Source organism: Xiphias gladius, chromosome 24 (genome assembly GCF_016859285.1).
Source record: "Xiphias gladius isolate SHS-SW01 ecotype Sanya breed wild chromosome 24, ASM1685928v1, whole genome shotgun sequence".
In the NCBI taxonomy this organism is placed as follows: Eukaryota; Metazoa; Chordata; class Actinopteri; order Istiophoriformes; family Xiphiidae; genus Xiphias; species Xiphias gladius.
The window spans coordinates 16,205,096-16,227,942 of record NC_053423.1 but is presented as its reverse complement, the minus strand read 5'-3'; the positions used below and the strand labels follow the sequence as shown (position 1 = coordinate 16,227,942).

At 40.1% G+C, this 22,847-nt stretch overlaps 1 protein-coding gene across 5 annotated transcripts in view; it reads right to left on the bottom strand.

Annotated features, from left to right (window-relative positions):
• The window catches only part of akap9 (A kinase (PRKA) anchor protein 9), a 67,577-nt gene that overhangs the window by 15,488 nt on the left and 29,242 nt on the right, over positions 1-22,847 (bottom strand). For 4 of the 5 annotated variants that reach the window (XM_040121279.1, XM_040121284.1, XM_040121283.1 and 1 more), the window contains 13 exons: positions 22,179-22,451; positions 19,907-20,043; positions 19,355-19,551; positions 16,757-16,989; positions 11,660-11,822; positions 8,959-9,053; positions 8,619-8,736; positions 7,439-7,477; positions 6,229-6,461; positions 4,867-4,986; positions 1,417-1,593; positions 731-838; positions 50-202 (listed from right to left, as the gene is read on the bottom strand). In XM_040121279.1, the coding sequence (XP_039977213.1) occupies positions 50-202; positions 731-838; positions 1,417-1,593; positions 4,867-4,986; positions 6,229-6,461; positions 7,439-7,477; positions 8,619-8,736; positions 8,959-9,053; positions 11,660-11,822; positions 16,757-16,989; positions 19,355-19,551; positions 19,907-20,043; positions 22,179-22,451 (2,046 nt within the window). The remainder of the gene's footprint in view (positions 1-49; positions 203-730; positions 839-1,416; positions 1,594-4,866; positions 4,987-6,228; positions 6,462-7,438; positions 7,478-8,618; positions 8,737-8,958; positions 9,054-11,659; positions 11,823-16,756; positions 16,990-19,354; positions 19,552-19,906; positions 20,044-22,178; positions 22,452-22,847) is intronic. The other variant, XM_040121280.1, reaches the window with a different exon arrangement.

Below are 22,847 nucleotides of genomic sequence, written 5' to 3'. Positions count from 1 at the left end.
ACAATCCTGTTTAAAGATATAATGTCTTAGCAACAGGATGTCTGTTTACCTGGAGCATGCTTTCCCTTGTTTCTAGGTATTGCTGCTGGGTGTTGATCTCCTTCCTCTGGATCTCCAGTTGCATGTTAAGCTGCTGCACCTCCTCGGTCTTGTTCTCCAGCTCCTCTCTGAACTGCTCCAGCTGCTCCTCCAGGTTACAGATCTGAGGCAACAGGTAAACATGGCAAGTACTTTAGAGGAGACACAACATGCACCTCAGTGAATAGGACTAAAAAAAACTTACAAAGATTTTCTAAGCTTTTTTGTTAACTAATGAATGTTTACTATTCCTGTGGATAAACAAAAAAAGCAAACCTTGATACCATAAGATAGTATATTGCTAATGTTTTTGCCATGTAGGACTGTTTTCTTTATGAAAATACTTTTGAAAGATTCTTTACACCAGTACAGTGTAATTTTCGTTTTTGCTGAGTTTAATAAAAATTCAGGTGTTATCTGTTAATATATTAGCAGAAAAAATGCTCTTGCCAGACAGTTACAACTTTTTTCATTTTTTAAAACAGATGATCCTGAGCACATATTTTTAATATGTATACATGTGTTTAAAATAATGTAGGTTTAGATGTTTATGAATATCCACTTAATGTAAACTGTTCACAACCAAAGATCTAATAATATACATTGAAAACTGATTGAAAAGCCTCAAAGCCCAAACTGAACATCACACTACCTCTTTCTCTTTCCGCTCCAGAGCTTCTCTCTCCGTCTGTAACTGAGTCTCCAGTGTGGTGGGTCTCTTGGTCTCGGCGATGGGTGCATGCTGCTTCTTTTGGTCTTCCTGCGCACACACACACACACACACACACACGCGGACGTATAAAAACTCAAACATGAAAGAAACTATTTAGCTCAGCAGTTATTTAAAACATGCGCAGAAAGACATGAAAAAACAATGTCTTGTAATCGAATAGATTTTAAAGGAAGCTACACATGCTTAGATTTAAAAGATGCACTTTATCCATAATGTAACCTGTATACATCGTGCCACTGGAACGCAATTTGCAATCTGTCAACTGCAAACCATCAGGAGCATTTCCTACACTGCTCTTTTTGTTCACTCACCACAGTCCTCCAGACACTGGGGGGCAATCTTGACAGTTGCTAGCCATAGCTCAGAGTCATCACCAACAGCAAACTGCCAAAGCGGTTGAAGTAAACCCTCCCACACATTGTTCTCCCTCTGTGTGTGTCCTGTTCCTCCTCCCATTCCTCAACTAGCTGTCACCTCATCTACATGCTCTCACACACACACCCTCTGCCATGCTTCACAGCTATTGTTCAGGTTTTTCTCTTTTGCTGTTTCAGCTTTAGTCTCCAGCACATCCTTCATCACCCCCTTCCCCACCCCTTCTTTACCTTCTCCAGGGACTCAGCGCTGGCCAGCAGGGCCTGCTCCAGCTCACGGATGCGGCTCTCCAGCTTGTCAATCTCTTCGTCGCGCTCTCCCAACTCACGATGCAGCTGCTCTGAGCTGAGCAGCAGCTCACTGCACCAATCCGCCTTCTCCTTCAACTGGGAGGTCAGCTGGTCCACCTGGTAGCGAGAGGAAGAGAGAACGAGAGACGAGTGGAGAGGGGGAGAGAGACGGGGGATCGTTTAATGAGATTCGTTCTCAGGCACCACTCGCTACAGCATAGCTGGTACATGTACATTTAGCTGGGAGGTCAGCTGATCCACCTGAGAAAGGAGGGGGCCGAGAGGAAAAAAAAGAGGTGCAGGGACAGAGGGGGGAGGAGATTTCATTCAGGAGAGCACAAACCATAGAGCAGTACAATAACCAGGAGGACGGCTGGCAGGTAACTGATCCACCTGTGAGATGGGAAAACAGCAGCAGATCAATGATGACGAGGAAGAGGGGTCCACAGGGGGAGGATTTGTTTAGGATTAACTAAGAACTGGGAAAGGAAAATTATATGTCTTTACTGTATAAACAGTATCTAGATGGTAAACTGATGTTGCTTCATTGAGGACTGACCGATTTTTATTAATACTGTTGTCTCATAATGCATTTTTAAGGATCTTGTGCCACAGAGAACTGAGATTCTATTTAAATCAAGATGAAATTGTGGTAGGGCAGATGAAATACATCCCTTCAATGGCAGCCCTTCATTAAATATTCATATGACGAGAGTGTAGGATGGACTCTTCATGAGAGTACAGAATGGGTTATTTATATCTGTTTAAATTTAATTTACTAGAGCGTACCTTGTGGTTCATGTACAGAGGGAATTATAGTCAACTCAAGTGCGTTTAGTTTATCCAATTTCTTGCCTGGCATTCAGGACAAACCCTACGAGAGACCTGCTTATGTTTTTTTAAAGCTACTTTGTGCATCTATAAAAGCACTACTTATGTAGGAAACAGTGTTAAAGCAAGCGAAGTGGTTAGTTTTACAAATTACATCTTGTTATCATTGGAATGTTATAATTTATTCTACAAAATGAAAAGGAAGATTCCTCTTCATTTTGAACCAAAGCTTGGCCACATACAAAAATATCATAAAAAAGTTTAGGAATTCCTCTTTGCAAAAGTAAGATTTGGTGTAATTTTCACAAAATCCAAGCTTGAATTTAAGGTTCGTTTACTTATGTCTGATCCACATTGAATTTGTCGATCTGTTTTTTTTTTTTAAACTGTATTGCTGTTGAGTTTTACATGGGGACATTGTAGGGAGAGACAAGAGGATTGATCAGAGTGAGAACGTACGGTGTTTCGAGGTTCAGATACTCCCAGAAACAGTAATACAGCAGATAGGGACCAAACTGGAGAACAGATAAAGAAGGGGATGACGGAGGTGGACAGGTCATTAACCGCTACAGGGTTGGGCAGGATTACTAAAATGCACTTATTGCTCTCTGGGGGAGACTTCTACATGAAGCTAGAAGCAATACCTTAAAGGTTACTCCATCCACCTGCAATAGCCATGGGAGAGAAAAGGCAGAGGCGTAAGGGGTCAGAGGATGGAGAGTTCAAGGACAAAAGGGGGAGAAAAGCACTTAGTGATAAAAATGTGGCATGAGTCTCTGGAAATTATAGAAGTGGTAGAAGATATCTTAGGGGTATTAGCCTTTTGAATTTAAAGCAGAAGGGTATAAAATATAGGCTACAAACACGAGGAACCCATAGAACGAATAGCTAACTAGCGCAAATTAAAGCTACAATCAAAAATTATATTATTCAAGTCTTTATTTAACTTAAGAGGGAATGAACTGGTTAGTCTGATCTGGCAGATCAACGACTAATAAACCTGGGGGGAAAACAAGGATGCTTCAGCTATTAAAGACAGTGTTGTAGGAAAGGACAGAACATTTTGATATCACTGAGCATCAGAGTCATCTTCCCCTGAATAAATAACTGACTTATCTTGTCAAACGATGTTTCAGATTGGGCCAGTGAAATGCACCGAGGGCCCATACCCAGAACAATTAATTTTCTAAAGCTGATTGTGTTCTTTTATATTATCTAAAGGAGAATTATTTGAATCTCAGAGTTTGTTGTCTTTATTATAAACAAGGTGTCCTGACAATAAACAGGGTATGAGGAAATAATTAATACTTCAAATGTGCTGCAATTCCATGACGACAGTGTTGATCAAAATTACATTTGTCGTTGCCAAGGGAGAACCGGAGGCTAGATGGTGATTTGGATTTTTTTTTTTTAAAGTCTTTAAAATGACAGTAAATAACGATTAGTACTTGATCAGCAGAATAGCAAAAACACCACAGGCACAGAAAAGACACAACATTCATGGTAAAAAACTTACTGTTGTGATGAATGAGACCAATGAAATATGTTGAGAATTTTAATAAGGCAGGTTAGAACTTGTGGAACAAGCTGGAAACACAATGACATTTCATAACCATAAAAGGTCGACTGTGTTTCTAGTCAAATCTACGTCCAATATTCATTCTCTTTGAGCTCTTTAAGGCTCTCCACCAGCTCCTGAGGGAAATATCTTGTTCTTAAGCTGCTAAATGCTCCACCACGTTCAGGGGCTAGTCGCTAACATTGTCTCACTGCTGTTTGGTGCTGAGCAGGTAAGTGTACAGAGGGGTTTTTATCAGAGCGTTTTTGCTGCTGCCTGTTGTGACAAGAAATGATGCTGATGAGAGCGATGAAGGTGAACCAAAACATTAAAGTTGCGGACCGTAAAACCAAAACAATGGGCTTAAATACACTAAAACACTCGGTAGAGCTGAAGGAAACAGCAAAGTTGGGTGATAACTCTCTATGGGTTTGTATGACAAACGACCCCTTTCACATCACACACTCACTTGATCCATTGTTAATATAAAAATATTGATTAGAGAAGCTTTAAGCAAAATTATTTGAATTTAGCCTATAAACTGTCGCCATGACCTGACATGAGTATTCACTTCAGGGGTCACATTAAATATGATGTAATCGTCCTTGTGTCAAAATACATCTGATACAGACACATGGCTTTATTTTAGACAAAATCTTGTATTTAAGTAAACGCTGCAAAAGTGCAGTGATTAACATTAGCAGGTTTTAGACCTCACTCCCAGTGTATTGTGTGTTTTATTATCATGGAAATAAAACCCTCTATTTCCCAATTTACAAAAGATCATGAGGGCGAACATTAATCCCACTCTCACTGTATGACCTGCATAAAACTCTTTTTGGTATCGTTTTCGAGGCAGCACAAGGTAATTCTACCAGCTCTATTGTTCTGCTGTGTGTCTCCGTGCCCAGTGTTGTAGCCACAACAATGTTATACTCAGAAAATGAGCATCTCAATTACTGCCTGGTCCTCTGGCAGAGAACAGAGCTTTCTCCTGTTACCTCTTGGTTTCTTTGCTCGGATCCGGTCTGAAGCTTATGCGGATTCTTCAGCTGCTGCTCCAGTTTCTGGATCTCCTGCTGGAAGAAATCCCTCTCGTGTTCTCGGTCCACAGCTTGTTCCTGGACACCAAAATAAAGACAGAATGGAGAAAGAGAGACAACTTAATAATAGTGAAATATGCAAATGTTAAAACAGATCTTCAACAAAGAGAACTACATATTTTTGATATGGACACAGGCTTACAGGTTAGAGGTATTTGCTACTTTGAATCCACCTTATCGGGAAATTGGTGTCCTGGTTAAAGAACTGCTCAATAAGACATTTTTTTAATGACTTGAGGCTGTGAGGGTAATCTTTTATGTGTTAATAGTTTCTACTTTATTATCTAGTCTGTCTTTTACTACACAAATCTGAGCTAAAGGAAGTAGTCCGCTTTAAAAGGTCATCTGATGGCCTAGTTTGATGAGTTCAACTGTAAATGCTGATTTCCTGCAGATTATAATATAACGTGGAAATAATGCACCATCAAGAGTTATGTAAAGAGAGAGCCCCTCAGATGCTAAGAGTAGCTGTAGTTGAGCAAACATCTTTGGTTGACTATCTGATACACTGAAATACGTTGCTGTTGTCTTTTGTTTACTTCCATAAAAAAATGTTTAAAAAATGTTTACAACACAGGCTGGACTACTGAGTCGCCACTAACGTAAGAAAACTTAAGTTTCTTTAAGGTAAAACCTCAGATTTACATGACTTGAAGATGAAATGACCAGGAAATATTTACAGGATTAATAATGGAGTTTTTCAGGCCTTGGTATTTGATCACAAAAAGATGAGTATGTTAACACAAAAAAAAAAAAAAAAAAAAAAAAAAAAAGTTGCATATTTAATTTTCAAAATAGAAACACAAATGAGATTGGGATTTCCATTTTTACTGCACACTGCAGAAATACACTACTGTCTGTGTCTATGTCTATGATAAATTACATTTTCACAAATGTGCTTATTTAATATTTGTGTGTAGCAGACAACATGCCCATCACAATTTCCCACAGCCCAAGGTAGTGTCTTCAAATAGCAGTTTTTTGTCCGACCAACAGTTTTAAACCAAAGACATTAGTTTACTGTGATAAAAGAAAAAGAAAAGCAGCAAATATTCTCATTTGAGAAGCTGGAAACAGTTTATTTTTCTAGCATTTTTACCTAAAAGTGACTTAATCGATTGACCAAATTCTTGATAATTTTCTGCCACTCAACTAATACTTTCTTCTCCAATGAGAACTGGTATAAGAATTTTGTTCACTATTGAAGGATGCGAACTGTTCAGCTGCATGACTTTAGACTTCATTTTCTTTGTCACTTACGTCGAGGAACCTCCTGTTTTTCTCCAGCTGTTTCTCAAGAGCTTGGATCTGTTGTCGCAGGTCTCCGCTCTCTGTCCTCTGAGCGTGCTCCAGCTCGATCACCCTGTTGACCTGCTCCTCCAGCTCTGCCTCCAGCAGCTTCACTTGCTTCAGGAGGTCAGAGTTCTCCTTCTCTGCCTGACGCTGGACCTCCACCTTCTCTTTCATCAGCTTCTCCGTCTCCTCCAGCAGGTCTACAGGATACGATAGAGGAGGGGGAGTTAGGTGTTGCTGCCTGGCAACTACAGGGGTCGAATTGAGTAATTTAGTCATTCAGGTTTGATTTCAGTGAATGAACAAGATGCTGAGATCGATCTGAAGAGTCTGAAGTCTGTGCGCCTTCTGATTAGATTTAATGCTGATTTTGCTTTTTGTCACGTTGATCATCTTTCACATGCAACACTGTGGTTTTAAAAGAACAATAATCAACTTTCTCTTCAAAAAGCTTTTAATTACATATAGTGTGGTTACTTTTACATCTCCACTCATCTGAATAAATGGCTAACATCAGACTCTTCTGACATCTCCGTCAGCTTCCCAATATAATGCCCTGTTACCAAAAATGACCACCCATCATGATGCCTCTTTGCCCCTTTGCTGTCACCAGTGAACAACCCCCGCTGGTTTACCCAGGACCAAACCCCGCAGGATTAGTGCAAAGGTAAAAAGGTGAGAGAGTGCAAATGACAGATCAAACACGTGGACAGTCCAGACATTGCAAAATCCATGCCCAATAAGCATTTACAGGCAGGGGAGAGGGACTTCCTGAATGGCCAATCATCTCACTCAAAGAAATGCTGTAAACACAGCATCTGAAATATACATAACCATTAAATAATATACCTTAATTTAGAGTGAAGATGGTTGACAATTAGGAAATTAATGACTATATATAAATGTCTGAAGATTACTTTCATTTCATCATGCTAAAATGAGTGCTAACACTGACTCCAAGACATTAAAAATGACAAACCAGGACAAAATCGATCAAAATGAAAAGCCGAAGCGAAGGTTAGTGATTTAATTGAGTGAGTTTGTGAGCCCATAGCAAGCAAGCTCCAAGCTTTGTTGGTGAGTTGCTGGATTAGGATTAGAGAGATATACTGTGACTCAGCTAAACTGGACAATTAAAAGAACATAAATGACTGAGCCATGCTCAAAGTGGACACACCTGCTTCAGGTGCTGCAACCATTGCAGCTTCAACTAGGCCTACAGGAGAATAAGAAAGCACAGGAGTTTAACATGCTCTTGTTTTCGTCATGAACAGGAAAACTCAGAAAAAGGAGAAAGGCAGGTGAAGATAGACTGGCAGTGCGTTTCTGTCTGTCTCACAGTAGTAGGTTAAGGCTAAAAGAAAAGGATGCTGTGAAAGGAAAGGGTTTCAGAAACAGCCCATTTTGGTTTATACCCTTAGATACAGTATACTCACCATTTTATCAGTGAATGAACTCATGGGATACCTTTTTGATAATACAGGGGTTATAAAGTGCAAAACTGGCAGATACAGTTATCGAGCTTGATGTTTCCACAGCACTTCTTGGAAATACCTGTAGATTTATGACCTGTGTCACAAGAACCAGTAGCAAGTGTTTAAGAAATGTAGATAAGCCCAAAGAGCTGCCTCAGCATTGTTACATTGAAAAAAAAAACATTAAAAAAGTGAATTATATTGACTTTTGACCCTTGGTCTTTATACCTGTCACTGACAATGCTGCCCAATTATCTCACGCTCATACATTTTTCAAATCACTTTCATTGGGCTACAACAACACAAGAACTACATAAGAAATCAATATCAGGCTTGTGCACCTTTCAATGAATTTTATACCTCTCCCAGCAACGAGTATAAAAACACATCTAGGAATTGTATGCTGTCTGTATAATGTATACAGTACTGTATTTTCAAGGAGGAGCTGAAACAATGACATCCACTACTGTATTTCATGCAGCTGACTCTGGGTTAATAATTCACGCTAATCAAGCTGTCCTGAGTAATTCAAAGAACAATTTATGTTTCAGTTTTGGAGAGTAACTTTTGACCTTCTTTTAATACAAAATACTAAACAAACTGTCACTTGAAAGAAGATCTTCAGACAGCATAAGGAAAGTGAGATTTTCTCTCACCTCATTTATTCTGTTTTTCTTTTTGCTAGGCCAACAATGATATGTACAAGGCAACAAAATTTACAAAAACGAAATTAAACCTACACTTTATGTTCAGAACATGTTGAGTAAATTAATTTCCAAACATTTTCCTTTCAACCATAAGGATAATAATTACATGTGAGTACTGTAGGTTATTTAAAAATCCATGTCTACATCTTCATTAAGGTAGTTCTGGGATACGTACGAAGCTCACGGGGCCCAGCGTGCTCCCTCATAGCGTCCTGTTGCCGTGACAGCAGCTCCCGCTCCTCCTGCATCAGCAGCCTCTCCTGCTCCAATTCGTGCAGCCGGCTACTTGTAACCTGCAGGGGAAAATGATGTTCAGTTAGAGCACAAAAATGTCTGTATTTTAAATATATGTTGTTACTTGATCTAAGGAACAGGAGAAAAGGGCTATATTTGTCTTTGGCTACACAGAAAGTACTTGTTAGTAGGATCAATTCATTGTTGGTTGTGGCCTTTTAATGAGATCTGCTGACAAAAGTTGATTATTTTTCCCCCTCTCTGCAGCTGGAATGCCTCACCTGCAGCTCTTGCTCGAGGCTCAGCTGGACCTCCTCCTTCTGACGCAACTGCTCCTCCAACGAAGCCCGTTCACCCGTGTAGCCATCAATCAGACCTGAATGTGGACAAAGTGAGAGAAGGACAGTTATAAAGGGTGCTGGGACAGAAACTTGGAATTTCCCCAATTTATAAAGTTTTTGCATTTTTCTTACTGTCCCGTTTTGCAATCACTAAACAGAAGAATTTGGAGGAATTAGTTTGAGCCTTGTTGTCGAGCTTCAGTCACACACACATACACACGCACACGCACGCACACACGCACACACACACACACACACACACACACACACACACACACACACACACACTTAAGTCAGCCATCCAGATGAATGAGCACTTAACAGACAAAATCCAGGGTTACCAACAATACAAAAGCAAACATTAACATAAAAACACGCCGAGGCGCATTAACGCACATACAAATGGAGAGATGAACCCAAGTGAGCATGTCTGACCCATTTTGCTTGAAATGAAGTACAAAACTGAGCTGGAAACACAATGAAAAGCTCTGTGATTACTGTACTGGTATGTCACAGGTCAGCAAGCATTATGCACCAGGATGGCATTCAGTTCATAGATACAGAAAATGAGGTATGCACACACAAACAGACTGGTCAGAAACCGTTAATTAATTTACTGTAACTGCAACTTTTGTGTCGAATGAGACCAGTTCTAAGGTAAAAAGTTATATATTTTCATCTAAAACTGAGAGATGGAAGCTAAATGTCACCTGTGTTGTCGGGAGACCATTTTGACATGTGAGCAGGAAACAAAGCTGTGTGTAAAGTTTGCCTAAGGAGGGATAGCTCCACGATACACGGACATCAGATGCACATGATTACTGGCTAAAAAAACATCCACCAAATACACAGACCTCTCCTGGGAATCTGCATCACCTTTACTCTACAACAACACATCCTTATGACATTACAACCATCGAATTTTTAACCTTTCCCAGGTTCAAAGGCAGACTTCTCATCCTGTTTAGTGGTTTCACTGACATATAATATGTTCCATCAATCAGTGAATAGGACCTTTATTCCAGGACGAGCCTGTCGCTCGAGTTAACTCAAAACCAGTTTGAAAAGGCCGCACCCCTGAGCTTTTACCTTTGTGGATCATCCACACAATAGGAGAAGGATTATTTCTCTGTCTCTTCACTGGCCCTAGCTGAAATAGATGTCCGAAAGACACAGGCTGAACAGATTTCAAGTACTTCCTCACAGTTAATGAAGAAGAAGCTTGTTACAAGGCCAAGAAAGGAACAGCTGCTCTGTCACTCTTTTAAATTGCTTGACAGGTTGACAGTTTGCAATATGACATTTACCCTCTATGAAAGCTGCAACTGTTAGTCGATTAGTTGGTACAACAGAAGTAAGTATTTTGAAAATTTTGTAATTGTTTCAGTAATTTTCCAAGCAAAAATATCAAATATTTTCTGGTTTCAGCTTCTAAAATGTGAGGATTTGCTGCTTTTCTTTACAATAAATTAAAAATCTTTTACTTTATGGACTGATGGTCAGACAAAACAATGGAATGGAAGACATCAGGGGGCTTTGGGATATTGTGATTACCATTTTTCATTTTTGTAGATTAAATAATTAATCCAGAAAATAATCAGCAAATTAATCATTAAAACATAATTGTTAGATGCAGCATTATTCTCTATAAATCTTTTGGTTTTATTTTCCACAGTTTGCCACATGGTCTCCCTCTTTGATGGTCTATACTATATAGCTATAAAGCTTTATATGATGGCAAATATTGGCTATTCTTCAGCAGCACTGTAGGATAACGAAAACAAACATTGTAACAGGATCCTACTCAAGTAAAAGACAATATAAGATTAGAAATAGCTATAAACTCACCATTGTTAAATGTGTCCAAAAAGCCAGAAAGTCAAAAATGTCTGTTGTACTGGACTGGAAAACAGCCCAGTCGACTGGGTTCGGTGTATGTGGGAGTAGAAGTGCTTGTAATAGTTGACCCTCATGGACCAGCTGTCTTTGACATGGATGGGACAGCGAGTTAGCTGCCCCCTCCAACAGGATTTGTCAATGCACTTAAATCGGTTCTTAAATTGCAAAATTGCCGACTTACATTCTATTGGCTTGAAAATTTTTATTCTCACACAAATACTTTCACATCTGTACACAATAATTTAGTTGTCATGCATTCAGAGTCCAATGTTCAAGCACAAACCAGAGACAGACTCGCAAACACTAATTACCATTTGTCGATTTCTCACCACAGTTGGTCTCACAGTCGTCTACTCTCCCTTTCAAACAGCTGATCCCCTCACTCCCAGTAGCAAACCCCCTCCTCCCAACACATGCACACATGTATTTTCACTTCAGTTCCTTCTGCTCTCTAATGCAGTACTCTCTGTAATCATTATCAGATCAGCACTTAGTATCCATAGAAAAATTCTGAGTGGAATTTCATTTCTTCCAATAGAGAAACTCTTTTGAAGGAAATGTCTTTTTTCCTGTAAACATTTAAAGCTGGTGCTGTGCTGACCCCTGGGAGAACATAAAAACTGATCAACATTTAACTCAAACTAAGATTAAACTCAATTCATTTCTCGGTCATCCTACTTTTCCAAAAATGGCCAAAGAGTTTTTTTCATGACAAAAAAGAGAATATTCAAGAAACAGTCACCCTCAGCGTGGTGAAGCTCCAGAGCCAGCTGCTCCCGTGCCCGGGCCTCCTCGGACACCCTGTCCTGCAGCTCCTCCTGCTTCTGCACCAGCTCGCTCATCTCCTGGTTGTGGCGGAAAGACTCCCGCATCAGCTCGGTCTGGGTCATCCGGGCATGTTCAAGCTGAGAGGAAAGAGATGGTGTCACACAAGAAGAAGAGTTTGGAAAGAATGATTGGTTTTTGCATTAAATGATCTTAGCAAAACATTTATTTTTAATGTTTTTGATGTTGATGGTTTGCCCCAAACGGGCAATTTTACTCAGCCGGTGAAAGCAGTTGTATGGTCTTTCGTGGCTAATGATGTCATCAGTTTTATTGGTTTGAGACAACAGAGAGCCTGAGTTATAAGAAGTGGACATTTAGGAAGCAGGAAGGCTAATCATTGCTTCTGGAGCTTGATAAATCCTAGGAACTAAAAGTCAGCATATCTAGCCTCTGCTGCTTCGACTTTCAGCATTCTTCTCTCTGTCTCTGTCGCTCGCACGTTCTACAACTTAATGGAAGTGACATGTTAAACACTGGTTTACCCCTTGCCAGACAGGATATCTATTCATCACATGAAAGGGCCATTTATGACATCCACTGTCAGCAGGGGTACTGAGTAATACAGTTGCACTTACCTGCCCCATGACATGGGAGAAGGGAGAGGAACTAACCAATCTTTAGTTTTTTTAAGTAACGATGATCATATGATCATATCATGCTATTATTCTACAAATTTATAAATAATATAAATAATTCTGAAATTAGTTTTTTGATTTTGTTCATTTGAAAATCTGGTTTCATACACAGTGAAACAGCGCATTGCTTTCAACACCATGATAATTTTACATGGGATGTTGCATACATTTGCCATATTGTGATTTATACTGATAACATAAAATATTTAATACAGTATATATAAATACTGATTTCAACCATATCTTCCAGTCCATTTGGAAAACAGTTTGTCTACTTAATATATGAGGTACATTTTAGTTCAATATCAGTTTGATTCACTTATAAGATATGCAGCCAGAAAGCAAATGGATAAATCATGTTAAGCAAGTTATTTTTCATTTACTTAGAAAAGCATTTTGTTGTCACCCTTAAGAATGTACCACTTCTGCAAATGGCTTGACAACATAGTTCACTGTCACTATCTTTTTCAGAAAGACTCCAACATTTGTGCACTTACAAAAAAAGCAACTTGTACAAAAGTCAGTAATAAAATGAGGCGATGTGCAAAAGTGACAGAAATGCACTGAGATAATGATATCGCATTTCTATTTTGACCTTCTATTCAAGTGACAGAAGGCATCTTTTCCTTGAGGAACTGCTATAAAATTATCATTATGCAATAAACCGCCAGCCCACTCACATTAATTTCACAGTTACTTTTCATACATTTCCATATCTCCCTGAGCAAAGGTCTTATTGTAACATTACGGGAAGCAGGAAGTGGTAAAGTGACCATATCACATACAAGCCATATAATCTTTCACTTACTGATTCAAAAGCAGCACAGAAAGAGTTGCTGTGCACCTGAACTACACAAAATGTGCCTATAGAGACTGTTTAAAATTGCATAAACCTATTCTATATGTATAATTTAAAAAAAATGTACAGTTGTGGGTTAAAGGTGTAAAACTTACTGTATAAGGAGGAGTGGGCAGGGAGATTTTGGAGATAACCTTGAGCAGGTGACCATTAGTCCTGTGACTGACATGCGAAATCTGTGTCTGAACCACCACAGCATTTTTTTCGTTCAAGGTGCTGCAGAGTGGGAAAGGTCGGGGAAGGGGTATACGAGATTCCACCTCGTACACATCCTGATCCTCCCCCTCCACCCACATGCTGCTCTGCATGCTCGAGTTCCAGTAAGATCGGTAGGAATCCATGTTAAAGGATGGATGAAGGACAGGATAACTTCCAACTTTGTTTTGTGATGTGGGACCTCTTTTTCTGGAGTCATCAAAAGACGTTTAAATTTGCCATGATCCGTTGGGCTGAGCTGTGCTAACGCAAGTAAGAATAAAGTCCAGCGGGGAATGAAGCAGTGAGAGGACGTTGTGGATGGCTCCAAACAACAGTTTCTATGTGTTTCCCACACAGACAAGAAGGGTAAACAACATTTCGCGAGGGTGACATTCACGTCATATCAATCACATGCTGCCTGGATGAGGTAGATCAAGTTCCAGGTAAATATTGAGACAGAAAATCATCTGGCAACGGTGAGAATTTTTATAGTCCTACCGAAAAGTGTCATCCTCGGTAGCAGGTGGAAGCCACATTTTGGTCCGGTGGCTTAAAGGGCATTCCTGAACATGACCGCAGAGGGTATGTAAACACAAAGGCAAGCATTTCTCCTCTTCGTGTCCTCTTTGAAGACCTCCAGGCTTCTCTCTCTGTTATTTCTGACCTCCTTTCCTCAGAGTAAAACCATATCATGCCGCTCTGTAAAGCTCACACCCCCACGTCTGCTCCAGCTCACTCTCTCTCTTTTCTCTCTCCGGAGGTTCATTAACAATGCCGCCGTGGCAACCCCGACCTGCAGAGAAGCCTGTCAGGGGCCCCTTTTAATTGTTTCGTCCAAGCGGCAGCCAGCCGAAGGTGAAATGACAGCATTCGGATTTTTGAAGTCACTCACTCTTTCCTTCTTACCTCCTTGTAGAACTGTAATTTCCTCTCCACACATGCCCCTTGCTCACAACATATTACTCACTGATGCCAGATAGCTCTCCTGTCAGGCGAGGATTACTTACCCCAGGTGGGTTACTGTCACTCTGTTACACTCACTTTGCCTCTGTCTACCCACTTGCTTTTAAGAAAAAAAAAAAAAAAAAAAAGATTCATTCCCAGACTTCCAGGGCAGTTTTCTCCACTCAGACAGGAGGATTTTTCTTCCACTTCCTACAGCGATCGCACACAGCAGGATATCGTTCAGCAAAAGTGGGAGGGAAGCAGGCGTGGCTTCAATCCTGAGGGGCCAGTGGGCCAGGTAGATTTGCAAATAGATCTCACACACCCTCCCCATGGACACAAATAACCACAGGCAACACACACCCTATCCACAAAAAGCGGTCAAACTGGATTCCCTCTGTACGTAGCCGCAAAGAGAAGCAATTAAGGTGTTCTGACATTCTGTTTCTTGGTCCCACGTACAGTCTCTGTTTGGCATGGCAACCGTCATACTTGCTGCACATGAACAATTTCCGCGTCTCACTGAGGTGTCTCACCAGCAGGTAATGGGAGGTGAGCGGTGGGTGAGCAAACACCTTCCCCGAGCAAATAATTTACAGCAGTAGTTCAACAAAGACACATTCCTGACCGGCTTGTTACATCAATCTCTGTTCATGACGCTGCGTCACAGGCAAGACATGATGATCCAGCACCACTCACACACTCACTGAAAGACTAATGTTTACTGGATCAAAAGCTGAAAAATCATTGAACAAACCATTAGAGCCTTTGTTGACTACAAGTTTATTGTGCTGTTACTTGTGACTACTTGGAAGAGAAGTAAACTGTGTTATGTATAAGCGGCTTGTGAAAACTAGAGTGGTCCCTTACTGGGGCTGCAAACAACTGTTATTTTCATTTTTCGATTATTCTACTGATTGTTAATCTATTATGAAATGTCTCAAAATAATAAGAAATGCCCATCGAGATTTCCTAGAATCCATTTATATGTAGTGGACTCATATATAAATTTCCCTGTTTTGTCCAACCAACAGTCCAAAACTCAAAGATTTACTATCATAGAGGATTATAAAAAACATTTTTCGTTAACAATATAGATTTTGGAAACAATTAATTTTCTGGCAATTTGATTAAAAAAAAAAAAAACAATCAGTGAATCAATTATCAAAATTGTTGCCACTATATCGACTTTCGGCTTTATTCTTTTGTAACACAAAAACCCTCTTTAAAAAGAACAAATCAGAATTTCTTGACTCTGACACTGTGGTATAAAAATCTACAGTTATTATGTAATAATTCTAAAAATTACAAACTAACAAAATCAATAAGTTTGATTATTATGACTCCATGATTCAAAATAAATTAAGTTAAAGAAACCATCAAGAAGATGCCCAGGCAAACGGTTAAGTGTGGGTTTATTGTAGTCAAAATATGGTGAATTAAGCTTTTAAAAACCTCGACTATGTGAAATGATTCAATAGATAACATTCAACCAACATGCATTCTGTGGTGTAGATGGATGCTGGAACAACAGTGATGCTCGGCCTGAAATTTCTTTAAAGCTATTTTTAGATCACCAAGATAAAACCCATCTCAGCGTGAATAACGCATGAATTTCAGCCAACGGGAAGATGTGCCATGCAGTCAGTTACAGTACCACAGTCAGTGGCCTACTTAAACTGGCCCCATCTCTGTGGGCTTACGTTGGACACAGCGGGCACGCTACATAGTAAGCCTGGGGGGGTGGGGGTTGGGGGGTGGGGTGGAGGAGTTGTCCCCCTGGACTACGATAGGCTGGTCAGCCAAACAAAAACTCCGCGTAAATACAGCTCGTATCTACCGGCAACCACTGGGAATGAGGCAGCTCTTTTGTGTGTGAATTCTAGACAGGCCAACTTTGTTGCCGGCCACATTCTGCAGCCTCATCCCCATTATACCTCCATGAACAGGCGTAGAAAACCACAGAGGGGGTTAACTGTGTTGAGTGCGGGCATTTAAATGTTTTGACAAAAGCTAAATGTGTCACTAGAGCTTTCTGTTTATCGATAACTTTTAGGCACAAACACACACAGAACCATTCATGACAAATCCGTCTGAGACCTCAGTCTGTTAAAAATCCATTTCACTTGACCAAGGATTATAAACTAGGGATGGGTATTGAACCTTGCCGGTCTGTAGCGATGACTATTGAAAAGTGTCAAGTATATAAAGGTGGCACCAGATGTTTGGTCAGAATTCTTGGTTCTTGGTTCTTCTGGTTACTCATTATTTGATTATGTTATCCTAATCGATGTAACTCGGGGAACTTTTCTGACTTAAAGATTTGTTTTTTATTTGCTTATTTGCAGCGCAAAACACAATGTTTGGTTTGTACCTGGTTTGTGGTGTCGGTGATGGCCATCAGCATCTTTTCCAGAGCCGTTTGGAGTCGGCTGCTGATGCCCATTAGATATTCCTCGTTCTCCAACTGTGTCCCCGCTCCCAGCAGCAGGCTGTCCATCATCTGCTGGGACACCTCCAGACCACCGTCAGCCTCTGTCTCCCCAGACCACAAAGTCACATTTTCTCCGCCGGTCTCACTGCCCTGGCAACTTTCTGAAACGCGACCTGGTGTAACACACACAGACCAGGGGTTTCATGCAAAACTTCACTCAGATATTTTGTGGTTTATTACAGCTGTCTTGATTCATTGCAGGTATTAGATATAGACGTTTTCCTGCATGCTCTAACTTTAGATAGATAAACCAAGGTACTTTGAGAGTATCACCTATACAATCATGTTAAATATTGCTGGAAATACTAAATATTAAGTCACCTTTAAGTATTTGATTTTACATAACGAACAATTACACATAACCCCAACAAAATAACTTTGTGTAGGACAAATGCAACCTTAAACTAGAAATACCGCCTCGTGGTTGTTTCCCTCCGCCAACCAGTCAAGTTGCAGTTTACTTCCATGTCTGTCCAGACTCATATATACAGACGTGAGAGCAACCTGAAAACTTAATGCCTCCATTCATGTCTGTCACCGGCGCGGAGGCACAAAAATGCTAGTCATGTGTAGTTTATATTAATAACAGGACAAGATGCATAGCAGTAGTAAAAGTAAAACTATAATGAGGTTGTAGGCGCATACATCATCGGGGTCAAATGAGTACACTACGCTCACACGACTACCTTTAATCTAGTTTACATAACGTCACTCACATTCAGTTATTCGACTTCGTGGCTTAACGCCCACATTTTCAGACAAATATCATAACAGCAATATGGGTCAAACTTTACACTGTGTTACAGTTTTATGTATAAAAAAAACATTTTCATGGTGGAACGATGTGACATGCAGACACACCGGGGTAGAGCATTGGATCTATTAAAGCATAGAGGCAGGTCAAGTTATTCTACTGGTAGCATTAAGCACGTCACTGGTTATTACAGAATTTAATTCTTTTTATCGGAATGTAATGGATTTGAATTCCCAACAACCATCACAATGTGACGACACTTCTATGGACAAATGCAACAACTCATATGGAACCCAGTGCTGTAGTGCATATGAGACGTTCAGTTCTGTGGCATGATGCTTGGATACAAATCGCACCTCTGTATTTGGTGCTTAGGTGGATTTTAGTGGAATATTGGTGCTTAATGTAATTGGAAAGTTATTTACATGCAAGCACATGATTAGATAAAGCACTGCAACCGCTGCAAATGCAAATTCTCATGCAGGTACCTAATTCGACCGGCACCGGCCTTCATTTGCACGCAAGCATTTTCACGCAAGACCTGCCGTGACAGTCCACCTAGCATCCAAGAATGACTGCAATTTATGACTGATCTCTACAGCGGTCCACAAAAATTGTATAATAAAGAAATGGGCAGTAGTTCAATGAGTCTGGGCTCAATGGCATCTGTTCCATATGGTGACTGGGGCTACAGTTTTTTTTTGGTTATTTTTTTACCCAGTCTTCAATCGATATCTAGTTATAGATGTAATACTGTAAAGGATGTAGCAGAAGGTACTAAACCTTAGCACAGATCCTATTAAGGCCAGAATGAAGCCGAGCACTATGAGTTCCATATTTGGCAAAGTATTAGGATTCGACCATCATGAGACTTTGTTGTCTCTAATTTCCATGGAGTCACCCTTTTCAGTTATAATGAACCATTCAGACTGCAGGCAATTCTGATATTTTTTCTGCCGTCTGAATTACAGGACTAACTGTCCTCGCTGCTATTTGTACAGTATGTGATCACGTCGAATTTGTGCGCGACAACTGTACACATGTAAACATACTCCAAGTGTGGGTGTTTCAATTTAGAAACTGTACAAAAAACCCCAGGCTAAATGAAAAAAGAGAGGAGGATTAATTCTTTGGTCATGCAATAGCATTATGTAGTCATGGTGCAGCTTTGCTCCATTCGGCAGACAACATGTACAAAAGAGGAGGCTATCTTAAGTTGCACTCACTGCTGCTAACAACACTCTGGCTGTGACTTCGATGCCGTCAATGTGTCGTGTTTGGTGTGAGTTTCACAAACCACATTTGAAATTGAATTCTCCAAGTCCAATTTAAAACACATTTCTAAACCCAGATGAATGTGGTTTAAATCAGATTTGCCACTTGGTTTACAAATGTTTTGTTATGCAGACTTAATAAAAGCAAACCCCTTCCAAGCTCCACTCCATAAAATGTCATAAATTGGATTTGGGATGTCTGACTGACGATGGACCTGGAAACTCATGAAGTGTAGCTGCGATGGTTGAACTGTACAGCACAGCAATATTTTTATTCCAATTCTATGTGAGGTATGTGCTCTTTTGAGTGCCATTCTAGTTTCTGATGTTTTTCCTTGCTGAAGAACAACTCTAACCAACAACCATCTGCAGTACAATGATTGAACTGAGGTCTTTCTATTGGGCGACCAGCATTTACCTAAAGTATTTGTAAACCTTTGTGACACTTGCCTGCAGCATAAGGCTTGATGGGCTGCGTGTTAACTCTCTGCCAGGTGGAGTGGGGCGGTGCAGCCTGCTGCCCAACACCGGAAGCATCACGCAGACTTTGCATGTGGAGGCCCATAGTTTCCTCCGCCGCTGCCGTTGTCTTCAGGACATCAAGCAGCACCTGACTAAGCTTCTCGTTGGCCTTACGCAAGAGGTTTCTTAAAACAAGAGAAAATGTGTAGTTAATACAAACCACTGTAAAGAAGAGTTTCTTAAATATCTGAAGTGTAACTCAAAAATGGCTGTCAGATGGCTAAAAGAAAGGCTTGAGATTACAGTAACATCTTATTTGTCACCCTCTGACAGACTAACCAATAAAAACTTTGGCCACTTTGGCTTCAACTGGAAATCACTATTAATCTTTTCTGATTTATGTGCAGAAATAAAACTACGTGCAACAGGTTATCATAAAAGAACAACTCAATATATGACTTAAGAAGTTCAGAATGTTTTATGTGCACATAGTTGATTTTATTATTAGAGGACTAGAGAGCAGTATGAATGGGATACTACCTTTCAGCGTCGTTATCGGAGGACTCTCCATCATCCTGTGATAATGATTTGTCTGCATAAGCCTGCTTTATTCCCGGCCCGCCTGGATCTTCCTCTTCCTCCACTTCATCCAGATCGTCTTCTCTCTTCTTTAAGGCCTGGACAGGCAGGAGAGAGAACACAGACAGCAGTCCCGTCATTGCAAAGTTGCAGCTGGATAAACACACTTCTGCAAACTCTCTACAGCAGTGGACAGCAGAGCTGAATGTGCGACCATTAGTAAAAGGGGATTCGAATAAGGCACAGTAAGGCACACATAGACACACTGCCCTTTTATGAGCACACAGACACACAAACACAAAGACACACTTCTAACTCCCTTGGAGCTGAGAGAAACACTACTATCTTTGTGCTGCTATGGCAACAGGTGCACCTGAGGCACAGCGACTTGCAGAGACCATAGCTCCACCTCCTGGGAACACAGCAGAAATGCAGCTCTGCTGCACCAGTCTCAGACATAACGACTGTGCAGAGACTGCCGATGAGCGAGACTGGCACTGGTTTCAATCAAAGAATTCCTTTTTCAGACTAATGTAAGCACATGTTTTGATTGACACTTTTATAGTCTTCCTAACAGAAGACATTCAATACTGTACACTTAGTGAGGTGTAAACATGATTTTAAGACCCAAGTGTTTACATTTTTTATATGTCAGAGAGGTATTGATTCAATTCTGGAGGGTATTTTTAAGCCCGTGGTTTGTGGTAAAGTTGCATTGAAATGCATTATATTTAAATAATGCATGTACCCCACTTTATACACATTAGTATGCTAAAATTCAATGTTATATATATTTGAATGAATTTAAATTTAAACGTACATGACTCTGATATTAAAGTCAAAATGTCTGTTAACCAACCCACCAAAAACAAGAAGAAAACAAACGGGACAAAGTAGTAATGCAGGACATTACTTATGCATTAAAGTGCATACAAAGACATGGAGCGCTCATGTATTGAATACCAAATGCAATCATCAATCCATTTTTAACATTCGTAAATCTCTTTTCTTAGCTTGGTTTGTAAACTTGTAATGGCAAAAATTCATTGTCAGAATTTACAATCTAGACCCTCTTCATCCATATTATGTCCAACATAAAAGCTTTATGCTGTAGCTTCCTTAACAAAAGATCCTCCTGGCTTTCTAAGTCACCTTTATCAACCTTTTTATTTTCTGTGGATCAATTCCACAATGTTCACCTTGATGAAATTTCTGGGGGTGCTAGTTTTTAGAGAAATTAGCTAATTCAGGAGAATTTAGGAGTGAACATCATAAAGCATGTAAACATCTCAGTTGGGTGTTGTCAGAGACAAAAGAAGACACGCCACAGTCATTTTTCTCATTAATCCAGTAAAGCCACAAATAGAAATTTAGGAACTTTTTTTTTTTTTTTTTTTAACTAAATTAGCATTTCTGAATCACTACCAAGATTGTGTTGGAGCAGCCCATTTGACAAAGAACACTTAACCTGACAGCCACTGCTATCACACAGTTAAAGCCTAATCATGCAATAAATGGTTAGTGAAAGGTCTAACAAACCCTGGGATTAGCTCTTCAAGGCACAAGGACTGATGTGAAAAAAAAAAATCCCAAATCCACATGAGGGTACCAGGGTGTGTGGAGTAGATAGATGCTGAAAGTAGTCATGATCTCGAATCTAAAATATTCTTTTTTTAACTGAAGTGGATGAATAAATATGCCTCCAGTCAAATCAATAAACTGTTGTGAGAGACACTGAGAAACAATTTTTCCTCTAATACTGATTATGGTTATGTGTGATTATTAAAAGAACAATTTCAATGCATGTTAGTCCCTCAATTTGTTGCATAAAGGAAACTACACAGAAGAGTAACTGTGTGTATCTTGTTTTACATGTTCCCGTGCTTCTCTTGGAATAAAAGACTGGTTTAATAATGTTAAAATAGAATCCAACTCCACAGCCACAACACAACACAACAACAGCCTCAACCACATTATTGACTGTAGTATAAGGACACAAAATCGAAGTAAGCAGGTAAAAAGCAGAGAAAAACAACATTAATCATAGCTCAAGCATACATAATCGATGATACAGTATACAGATTTATTTAAATTGATGCAACAACTGTGTTGCGAAACAGGGCATCTGTAAATTAATGACACAGCAGTAATGAATTCTCTCAGATGAAATTTGTGGAGTGTGGTGAGAGTAAATCAACACATGAGGTGTGGCAGCTCAGTTAGGGACACTGACCTGCTCGGGCACGGTTTCAGTTTTCTGCAGCTCCTCCTTTAACTCGGCGTTCCTCTCCTCCAGCTCCTTTTCCAGTCTCTCCCTCTCTACCTCCTCCAGCCAGGCACCCGGGGTGAGAGAAGTTCTGGGAGTCCCCTCCTCATTCGTCTTCTCCTCCACTTCTCCACCTTCTTCTGACTGGGTCTGCATGGAGGTGCTCCTCTGGCAGGCACGCTTGTTGATTCGAGCCAGCTCAGTCTGGTGTGCAAACTCCACTGACATCTGAACTATGGCCTGTCAGAAAACACGGATTTAAAGATATTTTTTTTAGGACTCTACATGATGAGGGGCATAATGGAGATCTAAGAGAATTGATGCAAGGTCAAGAGAAAACTGGGGATCACATTTTTCAGAATAAGTCTGTGGATCTTCTTTTCTCTCTGTGTGTCCCTTTTCAGGTTCGCACAGTATCTAGGGCTGCAACGATTACTGTCATTATCGATTATTCTGCTGATTATTTTCTTGACTGATTGTTCGGTCTATAAAACGTCAGAAAAAAAAAGTGAAAATAAGACTTTCCTAAGCCCAGATGAGATCTTGAGATGTTTTGTTTTGTCTGACCTACAGCCCAAATCCCAAAGATATTCAGTTTACTATCACAAAAGACTAAAACAAATCAGCAAATAATAG